The sequence below is a fragment of the Cydia splendana genome, chromosome 23 (assembly GCF_910591565.1).
Source record: "Cydia splendana chromosome 23, ilCydSple1.2, whole genome shotgun sequence".
Taxonomy (NCBI): Eukaryota; Metazoa; Arthropoda; class Insecta; order Lepidoptera; family Tortricidae; genus Cydia; species Cydia splendana.
Window position 1 is genome coordinate 10,219,037 of NC_085982.1, and position 25,704 is coordinate 10,244,740.

General features: G+C 39.1%; 1 protein-coding gene across 1 annotated transcript in view; it reads right to left on the minus strand.

Annotated features, from left to right (window-relative positions):
* Positions 1 to 25,704, minus strand: part of LOC134801890 (E3 ubiquitin-protein ligase CBL) — a 154,066-nt gene that overhangs the window by 27,327 nt on the left and 101,035 nt on the right. The window contains exons 2-3 of the mRNA XM_063774543.1: positions 6,026 to 6,172; positions 4,438 to 4,581 (exon numbers count right to left, since the gene is read on the minus strand). Coding sequence (XP_063630613.1) covers positions 4,438 to 4,581; positions 6,026 to 6,172 — 291 coding nt within the window. The remainder of the gene's footprint in view (positions 1 to 4,437; positions 4,582 to 6,025; positions 6,173 to 25,704) is intronic.

Consider the following 25,704-nt stretch of genomic DNA (forward strand, 5'->3'; position numbering starts at 1 on the left):
TTTTTATAGTAAATACCTCGAGTATTTTCTTTCGGAAAGGGACAGTTCGTAAAGTGGAACCGCTGACAAGGGCCATAAAATACTGTTTTGTCAAGTCGCTTCATAATGGGGTTGGCCCTTTGCATAATGAGAGCGGAACTATTGGCAATCACAAAAGCATTAGTTTATTACAATGAACTTTTGAACCCTCAAGATGTGGTCATTTTATCAGATTCAAGGAGTGCACTACAACACCTGGCTCGATGTGTCTCGGGCAACCGAGGAATGTAGATTGCCTACCAAGCACTGAAACTGATAAACGATCTACAACATAAAAATGTATGTGTCAAAATTCAGTGGATTCCATCACACGTAGGTATTAGGGTAATGAAATTGTTGATGGTTTTGCACATGAATCCATTCATAAGGGAATAGACCTTGCATGTAAACCCTATGCAACAGAATTAATACCGAAAATAAGGAACTTATGTCTAGAAAAGTGGAACAAGAAATTCGTAGAAGATTCTGTTGTAAAGGGTATATGGTATAGCAGTGTTCAAGGACGACCCGGGTGGGTTCCATGGTTTGACGGTGCCAGACTTACTAGGGAGACAGTAACGTGTGCACTACGTCTGCGTTCGGGACATATTCCGTGTAATAAATTTTATCACCTCATGAAAAAAAGAGATACAAACCTATGTGATCATTGTAACAGAATAGAAGACCTAGTCCACATATTTATAGAATGCACTATCACGGGCATGGGCAAGTCGAGCGGAAAAACATTTTGGACAGCGTATTATCCTTGAATATTTTGCTTTCTCAACCGCTATCAGAAGGGGCTGAGAAAATGTTTACATATTATAAAAAATATCGCGCACTAAGGTCTGAGAGTTAGTTACACACGTGAACTCTCCTATGAGGCTGGCATCGTCACCACGAGTGTACGAAATCCTATATAAATATGAAGATAAAAAAAAAATGGGGTTGGCCGGTCGAAGTATATTACAGATGTCGCCAGCATAGATTTTACCTGTCAATCCTACGAAATCTACGAATATTAACAATTTTTTTTTGTGAAATTTTGTGGCCTGGATGCAAGCCTTTTAAGCCAAATCTCATGGGAGAAAACTAGACACAGGTAGAATCTATGCTGGACAAACCTTTGACAGTTGTCAACCCCATTTTTAAAAGTTATTCTATACTATAAGTACTCTGTATCTCTAGGTACCAACTTAAAAGTAAACAAATAATTTGTATATTTTCGGGTAGTTATACCATTTATTGGTTAACCGACCAAATACAAAACCGCCTGGATCAGTCACTGAACGACCTGACTTTAACCTACATTATTTGATCATGTAATGTTTTCATCTACCCTCAACTGGCTTAAGAAGGAAGGGTAGAATTTGTTTACTCTTTTTTAAATACCTAAAGATACAGACAGGGTTGTAAAAAAACGGTTTTTTTTGTGACTTGAAAAAAAAACATGAAAAAAAACCGTTTTTTTTCTGGAGTACGTTTTTTTTTCAAAAGTATGAAAACTCAAAATTTGCAAGGCAGTTAATATTTTTATACGGTTGTTTTACTTGTTTTAGACTTTATGTTAACCATTAAACCAATTTAATTTAACAACTTTGATTAATAACAACATAAATGAAATCTGTAGTGGTAGTTATCGCAATTTACTGTTGGCAACACCAACGCCTCTCGTCGCAGCATCGGGGAATTCAGGGATTCCCCAAAAATTACTTAGTTTTAAGTTACTTATATAAATAAATCACGAAAAACCGTTATTGTGGCATATTTTTGTTCATCTGAAAAAAAAACCTAATTTAGAAAAAAAACCATGGTGCCAGGTTTTTTTTCATGTTTTTTTTCATAAATTTGAAAAAAAAACATTTGTTTTTTTTTTCTATTTGCAACCCTAGATACAGACAATAGCAATTCATTAACCTAGTAAATTATCGTTTAAATACGGATCCACGTGTTATTCCCCGTTACCTCATTAGTCCCCTGTTTAACAATAATAAATATAACGGCGGCTTTGCGGTTTTACCTGGAATCACATGTTATATTCTCGGAAATTTACTCGTAGGTATTATTTATGAAGCGTTTGAGGTTAGAATTTGAGCTAGCTGAATGAACCTTTATGTATATTATTCATGTTAAGTAGTTTATCTACACACATGTCATTAGTGCTCTATAATGCGTTCAGAAACCGTAGGAAATGACAAGCTTTATTACAACCAATTTTGCTATGAGAACTTTCTTATCTGTGGTAGTAGGAAAATTTGTACTTTAATGTACATAACCTTATAGATTTTTGTAGGTTATGAGTTTAAATTTGGAACAGCAGTCAAAACTCAAGTAGGTCTCTATTCTAGTATCCGTAGATATTAAAACAGTTATCGATACGAAACGTCAATTTAGTATGTTTTTTAAATATAAACCGCACGATATTTGATCTCGAGTGACATGAGAATAGGGACTTCATTCTTTTGTCTAGGAATTAAAAAAAACTACGGATGTGTGACATGCGTGAAAAAAGTTTTCATTCACCGCCATTTGACGTACAGTTTATCTTTTAGTTAGTTTTAAGTATGTGTTTAGATAAAGTAGTGTATGTAACTGTACATAATTAGGCATTAAAACACTCGTGTGATCTTATTAAGAAACTCACTAACGTTCGTTTCTTAAACCCACACTCGTATTTTAATGCCACTCATTATGTAGCAGTCACATAAACTACTATTAGGTTCTCCAACGATGTTTGCATAAGGCTGTTATAGGCAAAATTGAGTACGGTCTTCATTAAAATATTGTAACTAACTAGAGGCCATTAGGTAAGCTTATAAATTAATTAACACACATTTATGTGCAACGATAAATGATTTATGATTAAATATCAATTTCATTTTATCAATATTCCGTATACATGTCGTAGTCAGATCGTATAATCCGCCGTATTACATTACGGCTAGCCGTTATCAAAAACAGGGGCGTTTTGAAATGCGGCGGTTCGACGATTAGCCGGATTGTCATTGCGATACGTTCTTCAATAAGGCGGCCAACGTTTAGCCGCATCGTACTACTATTTTAGATTGTAGAGTGACCAGTTCTTTCGGTCGCCTACGTAACCGGAGTTTGACAATGTTTGCAATTTAATTTATTTTTACCATGGTCCCACCGCACTACATGTGTTTCTTTTCCAAAACATTTCCTTCACAACTTAAATAGACGGAGCCCCGCAAGCGGGGCTCCTATTTCTGGGCGGTTTGCCCTTCGGGCATCTGAAGCTACCTAACGAACCTAACCTACTTACCTACCTACGCTTTTTTCCCCAAAGTGTAATGTTTTCACGGACGTCTCACTAAATCAATAGGTAGGTAGGTTAGGTTCGTTAGGTAGCTTCAGATGCCCGAAGGGCAACCCGCTCAGAAATAGGAGCCCCGTGAAGCGGGGCTCCGTCTAGTTAAGTTGCGAAATAAATGTTTTTTGAAAATAAACTCCAGATTTGATGGACACCCCAGCGTTTGTCAGGCAGCGCCACGGGTGTTAAAAATGGGAACTAAAAACTGTCAAAGCGGCGGCTAATGACTCGCTGTATTACATTACGGCTAGCCGTGTTGAAGAACGTATGGCGCCGAATACATTCCGGCGGATTCTCATTCAGCCGCATTCAATCCGGCTAATCGTTAAACCGCCGCATTTCAAAACGCCCCTGTTTTTGAAAACGGCTAGCCGTAATGTAATACGGCGGATTATACGATCCGACTGCGACATACATATTACAATATATAGTAAGGGGTCATACATTAATCAGGTCACACGTTTAGGGGTTGGGAGGGGGTCGAGAAAATGTGACAATGGGCAAGCCCAATACTCCGCTTTAAGGACCGCGACTGCCAGATGGTTGCGTTTGACATCAACTGCAACTCATGGCAAGACCTAGCATCAAACTGCATTAAGTGGAAGAACAGCCTTTTAAAAGGGCACGACAGGTCCTGGTTTCTTGACCCGAAAACGTGCGAGGGTCACCTCGGTGTTGACCCTCATTTTACTTGTCAGAAATGTGTACGATTATGCCGTTCAAGAATTCGTTTATATAGCCAAGAGCGATGCTGTCGCTTGATCACAGACGCTGCTCAATCATCTGACAAGATGAACAAGGCCTGGATGATGAAGTTTTTGCGTGCATTCCGAGACTTTGGAAAACTGGATCTGGATCCTGGACTTCAATATTAATATTATAGGTTTTTTAAGTAATTCGACACTAAGAGACCATATACATCTCTAAGTAATTGTAATACGTTAGTTTGAATTGTTAGTTGTATTTTATAAAATTGTTGATGTATTGTTATTATTTTTGCTTGTATGTAAATTCAATGTTGACGTGTAAAAGTGCCCTTGTGCCCTATTTGCTGAATAAATGTTGAAGTTTGAAGTTTGACTTACCTAAAAACATAACTGCCAGCCTTATGTATGTACTTCTGTAGCCTCGCTTTGACCTCGTCGTAGGTAAGGAACGCGACGTAGCCGGGGTGCGTCACCGCCAGCAGTTGCCAGTTCCGTAGCAACGTACTCCAAGGCTGGAATAACCTGAACAGAAGATAAACTCAGATCAGAATAAGGAATTAGGGCTGATTTAGATAGCGCGCGAACTCGCAATCGCATGCGATTTTAGTTACATTGCGGACTGTTGGTTACGTCCAATTCAACTGACCGACCAAAACCGGCAATGTAATGAAACTCGCATGAGAGTTCTCGCGTCGTCTAAATGAGCCCTAGTGTGGTAAGGGATAAAGTACATTGTTACTGGTGAATTATCAATATAACTTGGGACTCCGGTGAGTTAAGATGTTGGCTGTTGGCTCCACAGTAAACCAGCGCCGTTGACCACGCTAGTTGTGCCAGCTGCATTGCTGAGTGGAGACCATTTCGGCATCACATCCCTATATCGCCTGCTTTATTTACTTTTGTCATGGAGAAAAAAATACATGGAGTGCTCACTTCATACATCAGTTCTGGTACCAAAAAGACTATTATTTTCATAGTCGACATCTAGCATTCAGTAGCGGAAATTATCAGTACTGCTATGTGTGGTATTTGTATTGATGTAATGTCTGAATAAATGATTTCTATTCTATTCTAAATACAAAATGTCCCATTGTCAATTGGTCTTGCACATACATTTAATGCAACTTACTTTACACCTTGCATACTAAACGCTTCATTATCGTATAAATGAATTTACAATACATTTAAAATCGTCACATTCACACATCACCTGCAATGTAAACACAAGAACATTGCAAACTAAACTACACTTTACGAGTAAGTATTAGCAAGGTATAGTTTAGAATGTGGTGGTAGATTTCTGTATAGGTATTTGTCTAATGAATAACGAAGTATATGTGCCATTGGGAGTAAACATTTGCTAGGGATATATTGTTAATTATACAGTTTTCCCTGGGGCTCGAGTTATATACTCCATGGGATATACATTATTTACTTGTTATAGGTATAAGGCTTAGATTTGAAAAGACGCCAATAAATACATCTCAACGGGTTTTGATAGTTTTCGAAAGTCAGTAATTTTTTGCATTTTACATTGTTTATGGATAAAATACCTATTCTGTTATCTTAATTAACTATTCATGATGCCGTACACATAAAAAAAACTAACTTCGAGACCTTTCCGAGTGCACACTGGCACTAACAATGTTAAAAACGGTCAAAATTCATGAAAAACCTTAATTTGGCAATAACTCGAAAACCGTGCCACTTTTATTGGGGTCATGTTAAGTTGGTTTGGTTCCTCTTGGCCTGGTCTACCTCCAGTGTCACTTATGGGACATCCTGTATTTTTCACCATAACCTTACCCCGATATTGGTGTCAACTTAAACACAAGATATAGGAAAAGGAGCTCCGCAAGCCTCTTACACTGTCGCGGATTTGTATATATGTCCAATGTCCCTTTACTGGACAATATCAGTAAGAGTTACATAATGAGAAATTACAATATGGACTTATTTGACTTACCTAGTAAAGACATCAAACTCGAAATTAGATATGAAGTCGTTGCAGGTGAGATCGATGGTTGTCTTGAGGGCCATGGTTTCCAAGCCTGATGATATCGGATGCACGTTGTTCAGCTCTTCGCGGAACAGCTTCCAGGGGACCAGGGTGCTGGGGACAATAAGGTATTATTAATAAGCTTCATGATTTTTCTGGCTAAAATTTTTTGGCACTAAAGAGGCAAAGTGGTCTTTAAATTCTTTAAATTGACTGGTCATTTAGTGTTTTTGCCTGAATGACCAGACAATAACCTTTAGACTGATATATAAGACATATAAAATCGGGCTCACTTCGCTGCGGTCTGATAAATAAGACAAAACTTCGTGTGATTTCGTACCGCCGGTAACACGAGCACGCTCGATGAAAAATTCTATGGCGGTTAAAAGGGTCAGCAAACCATTTCTTCCCCATCAGGATCGCGGGACGTTTTTGCGTCGAATCTGAGGAGAAGATTGATTCTAAAAATCTCGGATTCGCGTCTTCGTTCTTGATCATTCAGTTACACTAACATTGTATTTGATACTTGGTGTTGTTGGTTGGGTACAGTTTTTAAACACAAAACACGATGGAAATTTTCAAAGACTTTGCTGGCGCAGAAAAGAGGAGGAGATATATGTTTCGGTGGTCAAGTTGTTACAAGGTTGTCTCAAATCAATTTTGAAATAAAAACAAGTATTACGGTATTACATACAGATAACATTAATGCCGTAAAATCAGCTGACTCAAACAAAACAAGGCGCTTATAGGAAGCTAATAGTTAGTTAGTTAGTGCTTCTGGGCATTTTCCGCAAATCGACAACCATTGTGCCTATTTTGCGTGAAACGAGGTAGCTCTAACTCTAACCACCCCAGCTCCTCCATGAAGCCTAGCAATGTTTTCAGGTTGCTGACTGCCTGTTTTAGTGAGCTCGGAGTCCCTAGGTATTTGCTTCTGTATACTGTATTAATAGGAAACTAAATAAAAAACACAATCAAATCCACCAGTTTATTTTTAGCCATTCGATATTGAAACAATGTTTTCCCCGTGAAGCCGAGGGCGGTCCTATTACATTTTTAATCTGTTGACCCCACCCGCTTCCTACCTGGCACAAGGTAATTTTGCCCAAACCGGACCGTAACCTTACAAAGTGTGTTGTTCCAACGGTATCGGGTCACTGAGGGTCTACCGTGTAAATCAAACTTTCATTCTCTGCTTCTCTAAAACCCTTACAAATTCGGACGATAGAGAGGCAAATAGATTTGTGATTGACAACTAGCTGACCGCTTACAGCTCTGATTGTGATTGTCAATTGCAAAAATGTGCATAGAAACAGAGGAATCAACAGCACACATTTTTTTGGATTGCAAGGTATACCTAAGTATACAGGATTAGGATCAGGTACCTATGGTCTCCTGGTACACTAAAGAAGGTTATTAGCAAATCTTGCTAGGTTTCGTGGTGGAACTGCGATGGTTAGAGTAGCGCTACCTACCTCGTTTTTCACGCAAAATAGGCACTATGGATGTCGAATTTGTCGGTTTGAACTAATTATGTGCTTGAAAACGGTTGACAGAAATGTTAATTGACGCCATTTGACAAATGTAATTCAATTTAAGCAACCGATTGCTTGTTATGCTTTGTCATTGCTTCGTTTTGTTCCTCAATTTGGGACAATCCTGCACGAATTCATCTAAGGTGCCCTGTGGCCATAGACTAGGAATCCTCTAGACGGAGTTTAGAGCAATTATTTCATGAAACCGATGCTGCCAAAAATAGGGGGGTGCGGGGGACGAGGTGAGCGAGGTCCCGTGGCGTGATTGGTCCGTTCAAAGACACGGACGTCACACAAATACACTTTCGACTCGAAAATGGAGTAAAACTACTGTATGCGTGGCAGAGGGGGTAGAGCTACTATGCTCAGTCTGGAGGGTGTCTTGTCTGTGCCTGTGGCCTTCGAACTACGCTTGCGCGAGAGCGGCTGCGATCCTCGCTCTGGGTCGTATCTGGTCCAGCAGTGCCCTGTTTATCAAAACAAGTGGAAGTCCCTTTCTAACAAAAGCTGTCAAAAAGGGACTTCCACTTGTATTACAAGTTACAAGCTTTTGATAAACATGGCACTGGTCTCATTGCAATTCAGCGGGAAACGCAGTGATGAGAATAATGGGGATCTTTGAGCCGGATACGATTCAGGGTGGGTTAAAAGTTATTGAAGTTTTATTTTTAACTTTTTTTTATTTATTTTGTTTTATTTTGATTGATTTATATTAATGATAGATTATAGTTGAAGTTTAATGTCTGAATGATACTCATGTTTAACATCTGACAAGCCTATCGCCTACTTTACAACAACTTTAATACAAACAGCGACACTCTTAAGTCACTGTACATAGGTGGACCTTATTACAAAATGCATAAGGTCCAAGGTACAGTTAACAGTATCGCCGATGGTTAAAGTATGACACTTCACAGGTTAGTTGCGAAGTTCGTTCACGGCAATTAGGTAAACTGATAGTCGGTAATTTTTAATGGCGACGTAATGGGTAAGTGTCCGCACTTAGCTAATGGTTGTGTAATATCCCACAATATGTGTACTTTAATGTAATGAAGCGGTGGTAGCCGAGTGGATATGACGTCCGACTTTCAATCCGGAGGTCGCGGGTTCAAATCCTGGCTCGTACCAATGAGTTTTTCGGAACTTATGTACGAAATTTCATTTGATACGAGTATTTACCACTAGCTTTCGGTGAAGGAAAACATCGTGAGGAAACCTGCAACTGCATACATCTGCGAAGAAATTCAAAGGTGTATGTGAAGTCCCCAATCCGCATTGGGCTAGCGTGGGGACTATAGCCCAAGCCCTCTCGCGCATGAGAGGAGGCCTGTGCCCAGCAGTGGGACGTATATAGGCTGAAATGAATGAATGAATGAATGTAATGTTACACGGGCAATTGTTACTAAAAAGAGGTGCCTTAAGCTAAAAGTGGGGTTACTTTTATAGTCTTAAAAGGACCAAGAATGTTCATTAGCTCTCCATTCAGCAATGCACTTGGCACTCAGACCACAATTCGAACGTGCACGTGAACGTGCAGAAGAGGTGGTGGCCGAAAGGATCTGACGTCCGACTTTCAATCCGGAGGTCGCGGGTTCAAATCCTGGCTCGTACCAATCAGTTTTTCGGAACTTACGGTATATAATTTCATATTTGCCACTAGCTTTTCGGTGAAGGAAAACATCGTGAGGAAACCTGCATACATCCGCGAAGAAATTCAAAGGTGTATGTGAAGTCCCCAACCCGCATTAGGCCAGCGTGGAGACTATAGCCCAAACCCTCTCATGCTTGAGAGGAGGCCTGTGCCCAGCAGTGGGATGTATATAGGCTAGAATATTTTATTTTTATTTTAATTATCAGTTAGCTGTCATTCGCACGTTCATTTCGCTCGCAGACTTGTCCGCACATGTGGCAACGACAGCTAACTGATATGATTCCAATATTATTCTAAATACCGGTTTGATGTCAGGTGCATGTTAGAATTGGCCTGACAGCTAGATTGAATTGCTCCATGAACATTTTACCAACAATATTTCCTAAAACTTCAAATCCATTATGCACCCAACCCAATCCCGTTTTCATTTAATCTCACACACTAAACAATTTGTCGCTGCAAACGTATCACATTTAACCTAGAAAGGAAAGGACGTAACAATGTATGGGAGAGCAAATATTTTATTACGTTATTCTTTCAAAAAGAGGGTAGTATTGGGTCGGTGTGCGACAAGAGCTGAATACAAAATGGACGTTAGAGCTTGACTATACCATTCAGTAGTGTTTTACTGAATTACAATTTGAATATTTGAATTGGGCTACTCTACTCGTATTAGCCTCATGCATGAAGTTTATATTTGAACGAAATATTTTCTATTCGGATGTTTGTTGCCGTTATTACATGTTATAAATCCGTTATAAAAATTACCATTTCATTGCTTAAAATAATAAATAAGCCCAGCAGCCCTGACCACCGGTAGCTTGGGCCTTGCCCCGCTGCTGGCGGCACCCTAGGTTAGGTTTTTTATAATGTGTTTATATGTATTTTTATTGTTTTGTAAGTGTTTTTATATTTTACTTTTATATTCATATTATAAAAACCCTAGCCTAAGAAGGATGATAAATAAAGCTAATAAAAAATACAAAAAATTGCCCGCGAAAAATAAAGCCATTAGTCGAAACGTCACGTGACGTCAGTCGTTTCAACAAATTGTTAAGACCAACCAAGAGTGAAAGAGATGGCATTATGACCTGACTCGCCACTAAGTAGCAAAACGTCAGTTGCGTTCACACCGAGTGACGTCATCAGTTCTGTCGAATTCGAGCCAAAAATTTTGAGCGTTTCAACCGATCAAAATTTTTCAACATTTTAAATATTTTTTAATAATATTATGGGAAGGTTTATAAAAGCATTTTTATTTTTTCCGGTGTTCAAGCGATATAAATAACGATTTAAAACATAAAAAAAATGTCATGCATGAGGCTAAATCATATCGATTGGTGACGTTTTGCCACGATAACGATCACAAAGTTATTTAACTAAACTTGTTTTTATCAAAGCGAAGTGTTTGAAGGTAGGTGAATAGTATAAGTAAAGTTTGATTAAACAAAAATTCCTAACAACGTAGGCGTTATTATCAACCTTAAAGCCTTTTTCTGCGAACTCGTATTTGCGAAGGCAAAAAATACACTGCAAGCTAAAATCATGGTATAATAATATACTCCGCCTGGTACTCCATTCCCGTCTTTTCTAGGTCACCTAACTGACACGGGCCTACGTCATCATGCGACAGCGCTATATGATAATATGCGATAGCGCTATATATAGCGGCCATGTTGTTGTGACGTAGGCCCGTGTCACTCTGGGAATGGAAGACCATGTTTTATTAGACTATGGCTAAAATGAAGTGTGGGACGTAGGGACTCGTAATCGTAATCATAACAGTTTTCCCCGTCACGTCACAGCTGCAGTCGGACCTGGCCTAGGGTGGTTCACGTTTATATGGGAATAATCCAAACTCTAGCTAGAAGAAGCGGCACCCCCTCATTTTGTTACACTTGTTATGTTGACAAAATACGCCAAGTTTTGTAATCTTATCTCAACTACAAGGGGGTGCTCTAACACTTTGAAATTTTTCAAAGTTGTATGAAATCCAAAAAAATCAAGTTATTATTTTTTTAGTTTTTTAGGTAAGTGGTAGTTTTCACATTATTTGAAAGTGTGATTTAAAAGTTATTATGTAAAAAAATTATGATTTATTTAGGTGAAACTCAATAAATCTTACTTTGAAAAAATATAAAAAATAGAAATAAAAATGTTTTTCCACTTCAAAACTTATAAATCACATGTGCAAATAGTGTGAAACCAGATACTTAAAAAAATCGGAATAATAAAAACTTTTTTTTTTGGATTTCATACAACTTTGAAAAATTTCAAAGTGGTTGAGCACCCCCTTGTAGTTGAGATAAAATTACGAAACTTGGTGTATTTTATCAGCATAATAAGTGTAACAAAATAAGGGGGTGCCCCGTAGAAAAAAAAAAAATTATGAACCACCCTAACCTGGCCCCTATTTCACCACGGTGACATGCGACAATTCGACAAATGTTACTGTTGCTGACGTTACAGGCATCCATGGGCCACGGTTACCGTTTACCAACGAACGGCCTGTGACGTCAGTAACAGTGATGTCGACAATTGGCGCACCTGTCACCGTGGTGAAATAGGAGCCAGATAATTCCCGGAAGGTTCCCATTTAAGACATTTTAGTGAGTCGAATGTGTTTAGCACAAAAAAGTACGTAATTTTCTTTGAAATATTTTGTCATTTTTCTTAAATCTAATATGGGGATTTGTCGGCGTTTCAGGCCAATTTTTTTACCTGTAGGTTAAGTATTTGGTAAGTTTTATTATGTTTGTTTTTGTTTATTTCATTTAGTTTTAATAAATAAATACACATATCGGCACTACATTCAAAACTCTCGTATCTCACACTACTACTCAAAGTTGAAAGGCAGTAACTCTGTATGCATCCCATACATAGATACCACATATTAACTCACATTTATAGACGGGTCTATCGCGATTTTTTTTTATTACCTTTATTTACCGACGTTTCGACACAGGTTTCACTGTGGTCGTGGTCGCGGCTAACTGATAAAATATTATATATAGACACTACTTTTTTTTTACAAAATACGAGTTTTTTAAAGTAGTGCCGATATAGGGATCAATCAACTTTTTAGTTTCATACATTGCCATGATTATAGTTAATTAATAGAGTCAGGCGTAACTTTGCGGAAATCCCTATTAATTGAAACAAAAATATTACTTTGCCTATCTGCGAAATAAAACTCGTAGATTGGCAAAGTAATGTTTAGAATAAATTGAAAAGTGGAAAAATTACTGTCTTGGGTGAGACTTCCACTAATTACTATTTGGGTAATTTTTCCACTTTTAAATTTATTCTAAGCTTAATAGCATCGTTCGCAGACGTTTCTGCTTGTTAAAAATTAAAATAGAGTAATGTTTATGTTTAAAATGGTTATGGTAAGTTGTCCTCTTAAGGGGCCCACTGATTACCAGTCCGCCGGACGATATCGGCCTGTCAGTTGTTCGGAGCTGTCAAATTTTTGTTCTGACAGGCCGATATCGTCCGGCGGCCTGTTAGTCAGTGGTGGGCTTTACTCTTAAAAATCCTTATTTTATTCTATTTCAACTTACCAAAAAAACACATTTTTGTGGTACAAACCATATTGTACGAGGTTCTTACGAAAGAAATAAAATAACTGTCGGGTTAGTTTAAAAAAAATCCCTGTTGACATTTTCTTCAAACATGCCTGACAATAAAATTGTTTTACATATGTACAGTCAGCAGCAGAAGTTGCTAAGCGGGCGAGGTGTTCAAAATTACCTTGACACGCTCTTATTCCCTTAACAATAAAAAAAAATGCGTTAACATCATTTTGAACACTACGCCTGCTTAGCAACTTCTGCAGTTGACTGTATGTCAAGCCTCTACGCCTACGGAGTATTTTCGCTTCAAAGTAACCTGCTACGGGTTACGGCGTAGCGCTACTAGACTAGCCAGGCAGATGAAATAAAAGCAGTGAAAAACAAAGGCAGTGAAAAGCTGCCAACTCACTTCGCGGTTTGTTGTTGCGTCGAATAGGTGTTTTACCTAACCTATATAACCTCTTCTAATAATATCCTCATTAGCACTAATTAATTCACATATTCCGCGCCCTCAATATACATTACCTGCTATTAATGTAATATGATACAAATTTAGGACAACTATATATAGACTGCAATAGTACGATATCGATAGTAAGTAGTGTTTCGTCTAGATCTAGAATAAAGATAGGTGGACAACATTATTTATGATTTTGGGTAGTAGGTTTAATAATGTAATAAATTTCAAAAATAAAATAAAAACAATATATTTCAGTAATATTTTTAACAAATATTATAATCACTTATAAAACAAAGTCCCCCGCCGCGTAACGTCTGTCTGTTTGTGTGTTTGTTCGCGATAAACTCAAAAACTACTGAACGGATTTTCATGCGATTTTCACATATCAATAGAGTGATTCTTGAGGAAGGTTTAAGTGTATAATTTGTTAACCCGTGCGAAGCCGGGGCGGGTCGCTTAAATTTCACACGTGACATGATAGGTACTAAGGCTGCATTTTCCTACCCATGCCATATAAACAATGAGCTAACGAGTTATTGTGGTGGTAGGCAATTAATATCGAATCGGCAAATTACCATAGTCATTATGACCGAGCGGGTGCCGCGGTCCGAACTCATTAATATCGAAAGCTAATTAATTTATTAATAGCCTAGTTTCCTGTAAAAAATGATTATTCACTGAAACCGACCGACATCAGACACTCCTCTAGGGCGTCCGCTAGCTGGCGCGGGTGCCATTGTATTGCTCCTCTTCGCGATGGGCCATCGTATTGGCCCCTAAGCTGGGCCAGCGTGTAGAGACGGTAGTGGTCTCGGTTGGCTTATGGCGCGGCGGGATGGCGAAGGGATGGCCGCGGTGTCTGTTACTTCGTCCGCACATCAAAGGTGGGCCAGCGATGGTGCGTACGCATCTACACGTGGTCCATTCCATAGTGCGTGTTCTCAACTATCGCATGGCCATCTCGCTGGTCCAGCGCTGGGCCATCATGTAGTTGTAGAGGAACCACTAGGTAAAATCAGACGCACGCGTTCGCGCCATTTAGCGTTGCTCGTACTATGTCTCATAAACCCGCTCACCCGCTCCGCGCCAGCTAGCGGACGCCCTTAAGGGGCCCACAGATTACCAGTTCGCCGGACGGTATATCAGCCTGTCAGTTGTTCGGAGCTGACAAATTTTGCGTTTAACTTACATGCTGATATCGTCCGGCGAACTGGTAATCAGTGAGCCCCTTTAGATTGGACAATACATGCTATGGTTATTGGCCACTACATAGTAATTGGCCTTTCCTAACAAATCAGACAGAAACAAGCGAAAAGTAGTCTTATTGTTAGGAGTGGCCAATTACTATGTAGTGGCCAATAACTATAACAGTAACCTGCCGCGTGTGTGGACGAGGGATCCTCTCCCGCATAGGGCTATACAGCCACGAACGCAAGTGTCGTTGCCGGGATGCTGCTTAAAACATCTGAGTCATCTGACACAGATGAAAATGCCTATTATTAATATTAACCCGATATTATTTCGATTGTGTCAAGGTGCGAAGTGGCACATACACTTGGTCAAGCAGATCTTGTCAGTAGAAAAAGGCGGCAAATTTAAAAAATGTAGGCGCGAAGGGATATCGTCTCATAGAAAATTTGAATTTCGGGCCTCTTTCTACTGACAAGATTTGCTTGACCATCTATAAATAGAATCCCTTGACCACAAGTCAGGGTCAGTCAATAAAAATAACAAACCATCGTGTCATTTTTCCTCCTTAAACTAATATAGTATTATTGCCACTTGAGTGGGTGCAATTATTGACAATGGTGTGGGCGTGGGGTGTCCACGTGTGGGAATATTTAACGCGGTAATAAATTAATTCATTCACTGGATTCATTTATGTAGTATTTGAAGCCCACCAGCTATTATAATGTTGGTAATACTATTTTACTTTTTTTTACTATACGTAATTTAAGTATACATACCTACCACACTACCTACCTAGAGGAGTGTATAGTATACTGCTACTTTTTCACAACACGTTCGCGAATGTCGCTTTAAAAGAAAAAAAGCCTGCGAAGTGCGAGTCGGACTTGCGCACGAAGGGTTCCGTACCATTACGCAAAAAAACGGCAAAAAATCACGTTTGTCGTATGGGAGCCCTACTTAAATATTTATTTTATTTTGTTTTTAGTATTTGTTGTTATAGCGAATATAGCGGCAACAGAAATACATCATCTTTGAAAATTTCAACTGTCTAGCTATCACGGTTCATGAGTTACAGCCTGGTGACAGACAGACGGACGGACAGACGGACAGCGGAGTCTTAATAATAGGGGTTCCGTTTTGACCCTCAGGGTACAAAACCCTAAAAACCAAATTTTTTTCCTACATTTTGCCTATTAGGTCGGCATATGATATTTCACGAGTCCCTGCCTGACTGGCAGCTTCGTTTTTGTTTGCTCATAAAAGCATAACAAAACACACCTTTGCTTTTAGATATTAGTTAAAATAACAATGGCGAGTGCCTTGTTGTCAACATCCGTAGGTGGAAATGGCGCTGTCGTTTAAAAATAGGCAAAAACAGTGGCAACTACTATCTAAATATGCGGTTTTGACTTATTCACAGTGTTACGGCTCGATTCGGAAAATGAATTAGATATCTACTAGACTTCAACAAGTTATGATACGGATAATTTAAAGATATTTGTAAGATAGATATGTCAAATTTGAAGTTTCCGCGATTCTGGAAGTCCTCTTGAACGATTTCGACAAGTTATGACTTAGATATCCAAGTCACATCTAGTCGATATCTAATGTAGATCTAGTTGATCTCTAAATCGTCTCAAGATCTTGTGATTATCTCGAAATCCGAATAGGCCTGTTAGTGATAGTACTCGTACTCGCTATAACTGTTCCAAATTTCAGGTACCTACATCAAACGGTGTTGGAAAAAAACGTATTTAACCGATTTTCAAGACCGAAGTGATCCCATAAGAGCTCCGTTAACAGTTTTGTGCGGAGCTCTAAAAAGAGAAAAACACAAAAGGTTTCTAAAAACCGAAACCAAGACAATAAGTAAGAAAAAGTAGGACAAGTAAAAGGATATCATTGGGAGTTTGGCACGAAATAAGTTACTTAAGCGCCCGAAAAATCGCAGTATTTATTCTGTGGGCTAACTTCAACGAGCTTGGTTCTCTTGCAGATCTCATTTCAAAATCATTTCGTAGAGAAACTTCGAAAAAAGATTCCAAAAATAACTATTTCGCGTTTTCAGGGCTGGCCACAAGACTGGAGTGTGCACTGTGCACCATATATGACACGCACACTCCCTCACACGTACCCTATATATACCTTAGCATAAGTATCATATATCAGAATAAACCTATACTCCTGAGATAGTGTTTGTCTTTACGTCCCACCTCACATGGCGATCCTGGCAGGGTCGCCATGTGGTGTGGGACGTTAATTAAGACAACCAATCGGTTATAAGTATGTCTTTATTCTGGATCATGTTCCTAAGTGCTAGCGTATATATAATAATAAGGCTACGTAAGAGTGTGCGTGGCTTAGCGCACACTACAAGACAAAGTTGTTCAGTATGGCCTACATTAGGCCTCTCAGATTTAATTTTGGTCAGATATAAAAAAAAATACCTGTATACATATTAATTATTTAACGGAAATCGACTTATAAACAGCAGATCGTAGACCCCAGTCCTGTTTATATGTAACTAGTGTAACCGGAACCACGGCTGAGTCCCAATCGGCATTTGCAGGGTTAACTCGATTTCCCACTTAGCTAAGTGCCCCGCGACGAGGTTAATCACGTGACCGGCGTTTGAAAGTGGGGGGGAAAGGTTCAAAGGTTCAAGTTGAATAACAGCGTAAACATGAAAAGAACATTTGTGTACAACATTATACATACAATTTAGCGCTGGTCATTGATATACCTACAGAAAGCAATTGTACAAATTGTACAGTTGCTTTTTAGTCGCGCCTAGGCAAGCGAGAAATGTGAACATGCAAGCGAGCCTATTATCAAAGACTATGTAACTCCGTATAAGATGAATAAAGTCTAAGAAAAAAACGTGCCTCGGAAATCAAGAAAAAGTGATTCTCGGATAGATGGCGCACACACCTTTGGCCTATGGTCGGCTAGATGGCGATGACGACACCGTTTCATATTTAACAATTTTAACACATCGGTATCAGTGAATGAACATGGATCAAAATTATATAAAAATAATAATATCATTTATCTATATATATAAATATTTTCGATAGTTTTATACGTTTTCATTTTGAGTTTTAGTCGTGTGTCGATAGATGGCAGTAAATTTACTGTGACTACTAAATTTACTATGACAGGACCCCTCTATACTATCTATTCTTTTTGCTAATATGTAACATATGTATGTAGATCAACGGATTGCGGAAATTAATCAACAACACAGATTAATTCGTAGGTAATGAAATAAACATGGAAGTATTTTTAAAAGTATGTAAAACTTTTGCTTGCTCCAATTTCTTTGTATTAGGTACAGTCAAGTGTAATAATATGGGTCCATATAACTTAGGAGTGGTGGTGGCCGAGTGGATATGACGTCCGACTTTCAATCCGGAGGTCGCGGGTTCAAATCCTGGCTCGTACCAATGAGTTTTTCGGAACTTATGTACGAAATATCATTTGATATTTACCACTAGCTTTTCGGTGAAGGAAAACATCGTGAGGAAACCTGCATACATCTGCGAAGAAATTCAAAGGTGTATGTGAAGTCCCCAATCCGCATTGGGCTAGCGTGGGGACTATAGCCCAAGCCCTCTCGCGCATGAGAGGAGGCCTGTGCCCAGCAGTGGGACGTATATAGGCTGAAATGATGATGATGATATAACTTAGTCAAAACTATGTCCTAGTTCTTAATTCTTGTTGTTAGTTACTCGCGCGACATGTTTCGGAGAGCCTCTAGTACGAGATATACGGCTGTCGTGAACGTTGCTCGCACTGTTAGTGCTTGAGAAAGGAGACCTATTAGGCTCTCCGAAACATGTCGCGCGAGTGACTAAAAACAAGTGAGTCTAAACCGTAAAATTATTCAATATCGTTTTATGAAAGGAAGTGTTATATATGTCGCAGTCAAAAGTGTGAACTGGTCAAAAGAACTTTTAACCGACAAAAACAGGCAAAACTGCTTTTGACTGAGCATGTTGGTCAAAAGTAGTTTTACCTGAAAATCATTGGTTAATAGTAATTGTGACTGTTACTATCAGTCAAAAGTACTCGCCGAAATAGGTAGGTTAGGGTTATTTTTTTTTTGCTAGGCCCTAAAAACGAAACTGTTCCCAGAGATAGGTAGGTTAGGGTTATTTTTAGGGTTCCGTACCTCAAAAGGAAAAAACGGAACCCTTATAGGATCACTCGTGCGTCTGTCTGTCTGTCTGTCTGTCCGTCTGTCACAGCCGATTTTCTCCGGAACTACTGGACCAATCAAGTTGAAATTTGGTACACATATGTAAGTTTGTGACCCGAATACGGACATGTAACGTAAACAAATGAATTTTAAACATGGGGGCCACTTTTGGGGGGTAAATGAAAAAATGAAAAAAAAAATTTTTCAAACTATATCATGTTACATATCAAATGAAAGAGCTTATTGTAAGGATTTCAAATATTTTTTTTTTATAATTTTCGAATCAACAGTTTAGAAGTTATTCAAGAAAATAGGCAAAAAATGACCATTCCCCCCTCCTTATCTCCGAAACTACTAGGTCTAAAATTTTGAAAAAAATACATAAAATAGGTCTATACCTATAGATGACAGGAAAACCTATTAGAAATGTACAGTCAAGCGTGAGTCGGACTTAATTACAGTTTTTAATCCGACCCCTACGGATTTTTTAAAGAGATTTCACTCACGTTTCACATAAAAAATACATTGTTAACAGTGCCGGATTACTTAGAGTAGTAGTTTTCTTAGAGTAATTTTCTGATAAGATAATCATTTTAAATATTTAACGGTCTTACCTACTTACGAGTAATTGTAAGGTCAAATTAAAAATAATGTTTAAAAAAAATGTTAAATTGAGAGCTAGCTTAAAGTTTTTTGTACTCGTCGACTTTAATGGTTGAATTAATAAAGACTTTGTAACCAATAAGCAAAACAAGCACGTGCTTAGGGCACCACGTTCAGGAGGGGCACCAAAATGCCAGGTTGAAAAAGGTGAACAAATTTTAAAATTAGGGACAGACACATCGTTTTTACCACACGATTTTTTTTAGCTGTCCAAAAGCTAATTTGCAAAAATAATGGCGCGTAATTCTTTGGGAAACAATCGGTAGCAGTAGAAGAGTCGTGATTACATGCATAGATTCGATTTCAACCCACTCTTTTGCGGTTCGGCGTTAGGTCTTATGCGAGGCCTTCTGCCTTAATTACACTTGGGCGTGGATCCAAATCCAAGCTTTCCTCTTTCGCAGCTAGGCCTACTGCCTTTCTCACACTTCGCCAATTCAATTCCAAGCTCTGCTTTCTTGCATATTTTATGCATGAAAACAACCTCGAATATCGAAGCCTAAGAAATATCGAGCCCTATGCGAAGCTAGGCTGATAGAAAACTGTCCCATCCCTTCTCTGTATGAAATCCTGGATTCGCGCCTGGTTGGGACTAAAAGTAAAATTGCGTTTGTATATCGAAAAATTTTCGCGCTCGCTTCGCTAGCGTTTTCAATAACTTTATAAGGTATGATAAAGGTGACATTCGGGTGGCGACTGCAGCAACATTACTCTGTTGCAACGTTACTGCTGCAGTACTGTCAACTTCCGTGATAAAATGATGTGACTGATTTCCATACTAAAAGTAAAAATTTACAACTGTCTATCATATTGCGTTTTTATATCGAAAAATTTCCGCGCTCGCTTCGCTCGCGTTTCTATTACTTTCTAAGCTATGATAAAGGTGACATTCGGGTGGCGACTGCAACAGCATTAGGTACTCTGTTGCAACATTACTGCTGCGGCACTGTCAATTTTCGTGATAAAATGATGTGACTGATTTCCATTCTCAGCTGTAACGCGGCAATGAACTTCTCTCAATTTACCAAAAAATCAATGTAATCTTGATGACCCTAGGGAGAGAGGGCACCTAGAAATCCTTAGGGCATCAACATATCTTAATCCGGCACTGATTGTTAAAAATTGTGTAATATACGGAACCCTTGGAACGCGAGTCCGACTCGCACTTGGCCGGTTTTTTTTTGCTACGCCCTTAAAACGAAACTGCTGCCAGAAATAGGTATGATTTTCAGGTAAAACTACTTTTGACCAACATGCTCAGTCAAAAGCAGTTTTGCCTGTTTTTGTCGGTTAAAAGTTCTTTTGACCAGTTCACACTTTTGACTGCAACATATACATCAGTACGAATATGGTGGTCGTTCTTGTCTACGTGACAGCGTGATAAAACGGTGTCCGTCACTTTCTATCCCACGGTGTTAAAAAGTGACAGTTATTTTATCACGTGGATAAAGATGGATAAAGCTATCCATAATACGCCGGTAGCACGGATATCATGGTCGCATTTTTATCACTTGTCATGTCATGCGTCACTTTCGCACCTTCATACTTGTTAGAACGTGACAGGCATGGTGACATGATAAAAAGGCGACCATAATTAGCCTTGCAGTTTCATGTACCAAGATAACATAAAGCGAGCTAGATTAAGTAGAAAACCAGAGCTACAGTGAAATATAACGTTAATCTGTAACGTGAAACTGCGGATGTGGAAATAACGTTAATTAACTTGAGCTGTTGCTCTTGAAACTAGAATAGAATAAAAAGTAGAATTAACCTAAGTTAACCAGACAGACAGACAGACATGGCGAAACTATAAGGGTTTCTAGGTTACTACGAAACCCTAAAAACGGAATAATGTGTACAGATGTAGTCTTAGAGCATTTAATAACCGGAGTCGCCTTTACGAGCTTACCCATCTGCCGAAAACCTTGCACAATTGTGCAAACTTTTGTATGTCTGACGTTTATCTGACATGGGGCTATTCATAAATTACGTCATTTCAAATTAGGGGGCGGGGTCTGGACATCGGATGACGGTAGCATGAAGTAGGAGGAAATGGGGTCATTTGAAGCATGATTTTTGGATGATTATAGGGGGGGGGGGTCCAAAATCGTCAAAAATCGATGACGTAATTTATGGACAGCCCCCATGGCTATTTGTACGTTACGTACAAATCATGTACAAATAGCCATACATTTGACGTGCCTCTCCCCCGCAAAAGTCGGCAGACTGTTTTGTACAGAAAATGACAGCCAAGGCGTCTCCAGTTACTAAATGCTCGAAGGATGTAGTGCATAATTGTTTTCCTTCGTATTTTCTCGGAAACGTTCGTATCTGTCATGCTACTTCAGTCAACCTCAGTACCTTTTGTACCGAGACTGACTGAAATAGCAAGACACGTTCGTACGTTTCCGTGAAAATATATACGAAGGAAAATCATTATGCAATACAACTATAAACTAAAACGTTTGAACAACTGTAACCCGAATTCGTAATTTATGGTCTGTATCTTTAGGTATTTAAATAAAAGTAAAGAAACAATTTGTAAATTTTCGGGTAGTTATAACATTTATTGGTTAACCAACCAAATACAAAACCGCCTGGATCAGTCACTGAACGACTTTGACTTCAACCTACATTATTTGATCGTGTAATGTTTTCATCTACCCTCAACTGGCTTAAGGAGCCATTTGAGGGTAGATTTTGTTTACTTTTATTTAAATACCCAAAGATACAGAGTATAGGTAGGTATGGCGGAGGCTAGGGTTGTGTGACTCATTGGCATGGTCATACTACAATATTGTGATGCTGACAGTCAGCAGCAGAAGTTTCTAAGCGGGCGAGGTGTTCAAAATGATCTGCTGGTGCTCTTTAGCGATAAGACAGCCTGTTGTCTGCCTCTACATTTAATCAATTGTACTTTTCTTTTGTATCTTTTTACTGAGGTGTGCCAATAAAGAGTATTCTACACAGTCAAACCGTGTAAACTGTTTTGTGGGACATTGTATTTGTATAAGCTGTATACTTTTATGTTAATAAATAAATAAATAAATAATCTATCTATCTATCTATCTATGATCTTGACGCAACTTTATTGTTAAGAGAATAAGAGCGTGTCAAGGTAATTTTGAACACCTCGCCCGCTTAGCAACTTCTGCTGCTGACTGTACTACACGAACAAACATACCCTAAGGGCTGGTAAGGGGCTGTCCATAAATTACGTCATCGATTTTTGACGATTTTTGACCCCCCCCCCCCCCTATAATCATCCAAAAATCATGCTTCAAATGACCCCATTTCCTCCTACTTCATGCTACCGTCATCCGATGTCCAGACCCCCCCCCCCCCTAATTTGAAATGACGTAATTTATGAATAGCCCCTAAGGTGTCGAGTGTCCACGATGGACAGACAAAGCGGGACATTCCCGAAACGCTCGCTCGCTCGTATTACACCGCCTTTCGAGTTGGGGCAAATTGGGATGGCTCGAGGTCCGGTTGCAAAGGGCCTTGTCCAGTAAAACCAGTGATTTACGGGTCATGTGGACACAAGGGTTAATGAAGCGCTGGTGGCCTAGCGGTAAGAGCGTGCGACTTTCAATCCGGAGGTCGCGGGTTCAAACCCCGGCTCGTACCAATGAGTTTTTCGGAACTTATGTACGAAATATCATTGATATTTACCAGTTGCTTTTCAGTGTAGGAAAACATCGTGAAAGGTCAGATGGCAGTCGCTTTCGTAAAAACTAGTGCCTTCGTCAATTCTTGGGATTAGTTGTTAAGCGGACCCCAGGCTCCCATGAGCCGTGGCAAAATGCCGGGATAACGCGAGGAAGAAGGAAGAAGGAAGGTGGACACAAGGGTTAATAAAAATCGTTTCTACTGTAATTTGAATTAATTATCCCACCAAAAACATTTCATGTAAAATTGGCGGCCAAGACTCTCTACCGCCATCCGGCCGTGTTTTGAAATTCGCCACTCGTTGCGAATTGCGAATCCATACTATCCATCCTAATATTATAAATGCGAAAGTGTCTCTGTCTGTCTGTCTGTCTGTCTGTTACCTCTTCACGCTTAAGCCGCTGAACCGATTTAGTTGAAATTTGGTATGGAGATAGTTTGAGTCCCGAGGAAGGACATAGGCTAGTTTTTATCACCCTTTAAGGGGGTGAAAAGAGGGGTGGAAGTTTGTATGGGGAATCGATAAAAAGTAGATTGGATAAAAAATAAGCTACCCAAATTACTAACTCCACGCAGACGAAGTCGCGGGCATAAGCTAGTTTCCTATATTTCGCGTAAATAACTATTAATAATATGCAGTGATGGCATGCTGAAGAGTTTATAGTAAAATAATATTTACAAACTATCAATCATCGTACTAAATTACATAAGAAATTACACTACTCCATACCATTCGTTGGCTGGAGTAGCCACACTATTACAAAGTTGGGCATCAAACGGGATTTGTAATTAAATCTAGTCTGATTAAAATGTATTCAGTGTGCAGTTGCGTTTGTATGAATGGAGATGAATTGAGATGAACTATACTATAACGTTTGATGTAGATGCAGAAATACATGCATCGTATTTGGATCTCTTTTTTGCAGGATCCAGTTTTCTGTAGTATGCATACAGGATCCCGCAAACAGAATCCTCGTGTGAAAGTTACTATATTAGCACCTATACTACTAAAACGGGATACTGCAAAAACCGTACCCGCAAAAAACTGGACGTCAGTGGGAAACAGCTCTAATAGAGTGTTGGTAGCTTGGCGGTAAAGCGTATGACTTTCTATCCGGAGGTTCCGGGTTCAAACCCCGGCTTTCGGAACATATCTAGTCTAATCTCAAAATTAATGATCATTTGATATTCAATCTTAATTAAAAATAATAAAGTTTCCTTTAAAAATTATTGTGCCCAAGTGGCCGTATTACGATTTATGGCGGTGAGGAAACCGGACTAATCTTATGATCAGGCCGCATTTTGCGAACCGTACGAACTGCATAATTCCATACGTAACCTGAATTCCTTCATAAAGTGATCATACAATATTACGGCTGGGTGTACAGTACAATCAACAGATGTCTCATAAAAGTCATAAACGAACCAATATCTTGGCCTAGATTTACAGCAACTCGTAACGTTAGGGTCTCCCCAGATATACCGACTCGCATTCGGTAAAATCCGATAGGAAAAAGCTTTATATCCTCACATTAAGAGCGAAAAAGCCGTCGACGCGTCGACAGGCGCCGAGCTTTTTCCTATCGGATTTTGCCGATTCGGCGTCGACATATGTGGGGGAACCCTTGAGGATCCAGCGCCTTTATAGGTCAATTACGTCCCTTTACGGTTGGCCACGTACTTATTACTTCATTAGAGCCTTATGAGACTTTCTGGAATGAGTTGGTTGAGACACGTAAAGCTAGAAAATTGGAAGGAAACAAAATATATCGCACCGCGCGAAATTTTGTGACGGACCGGTTTTACCGTTATATCTCAATAACACTGAACGTATACTTCTGTTGTGTTCCGTGCGTCATATATTTCTATCTTTTTTTATTCACTGCCTTTAACTGAATCATATCATATACCTAATACTGAAATACAAAGTATAATATATGTCAAATAAACAAAAAATCTGACAAGTGCGAGTCGGACTCGCGCACGAAGGGCACCTATCATTACGCAAAAACGGCAAAAAACACGTTTGTTGTATGGGAGCCCCATTTAAATATTTATTATAACTGTTTTTAGTATTTGTTGTTATAGCGGCAACAGAAATACATCATCTGTGAAAATTTTACCTCTCTAGCTATCACGGTTCATGAGATACAGCCTGGTGACAGACAAACAGACGGACAGTGGAGTCTTAGTAATAGGGTCCCGTTTTTACCCTTTGGGTACGGAACCCTAAAAATGAGGTTATATATTCCTAATAACGGTTCTGGCACTACAATACAAACGCGTGCAGATTCGTCAAGTGCCGCTCTCACCTTGAATTTAAATCCAGTCATTGATACCGTTCCACCGTTTTATGAATGAAAGCATTGAAGTCATTGATAAACGCCTTTACTATGCCGTTGGACGTTGGTATAGTAAGATTTATAAACAGATGTGTTTCAGGGTTACAGTAAGGAATCGTTAGTAGAGTTAGATCAAGAGTCTGCAACGATTTTGATAGCACACGCAGTGCAAGTGTTATTTTAAACATAGAACTTCTATGAAATTATGACGTATAAATAACACTTGCACTGCGTATGCTATCAAAATCCTTGCAGACTTTTCTTGGTCTAACTTGAGTATTGTTGTCAAGATTCAATTAATAGTGTCTATTTAGGTCTGGTTCGTACCTGGTCCAGCGTATATCGTTGGCTCTTCA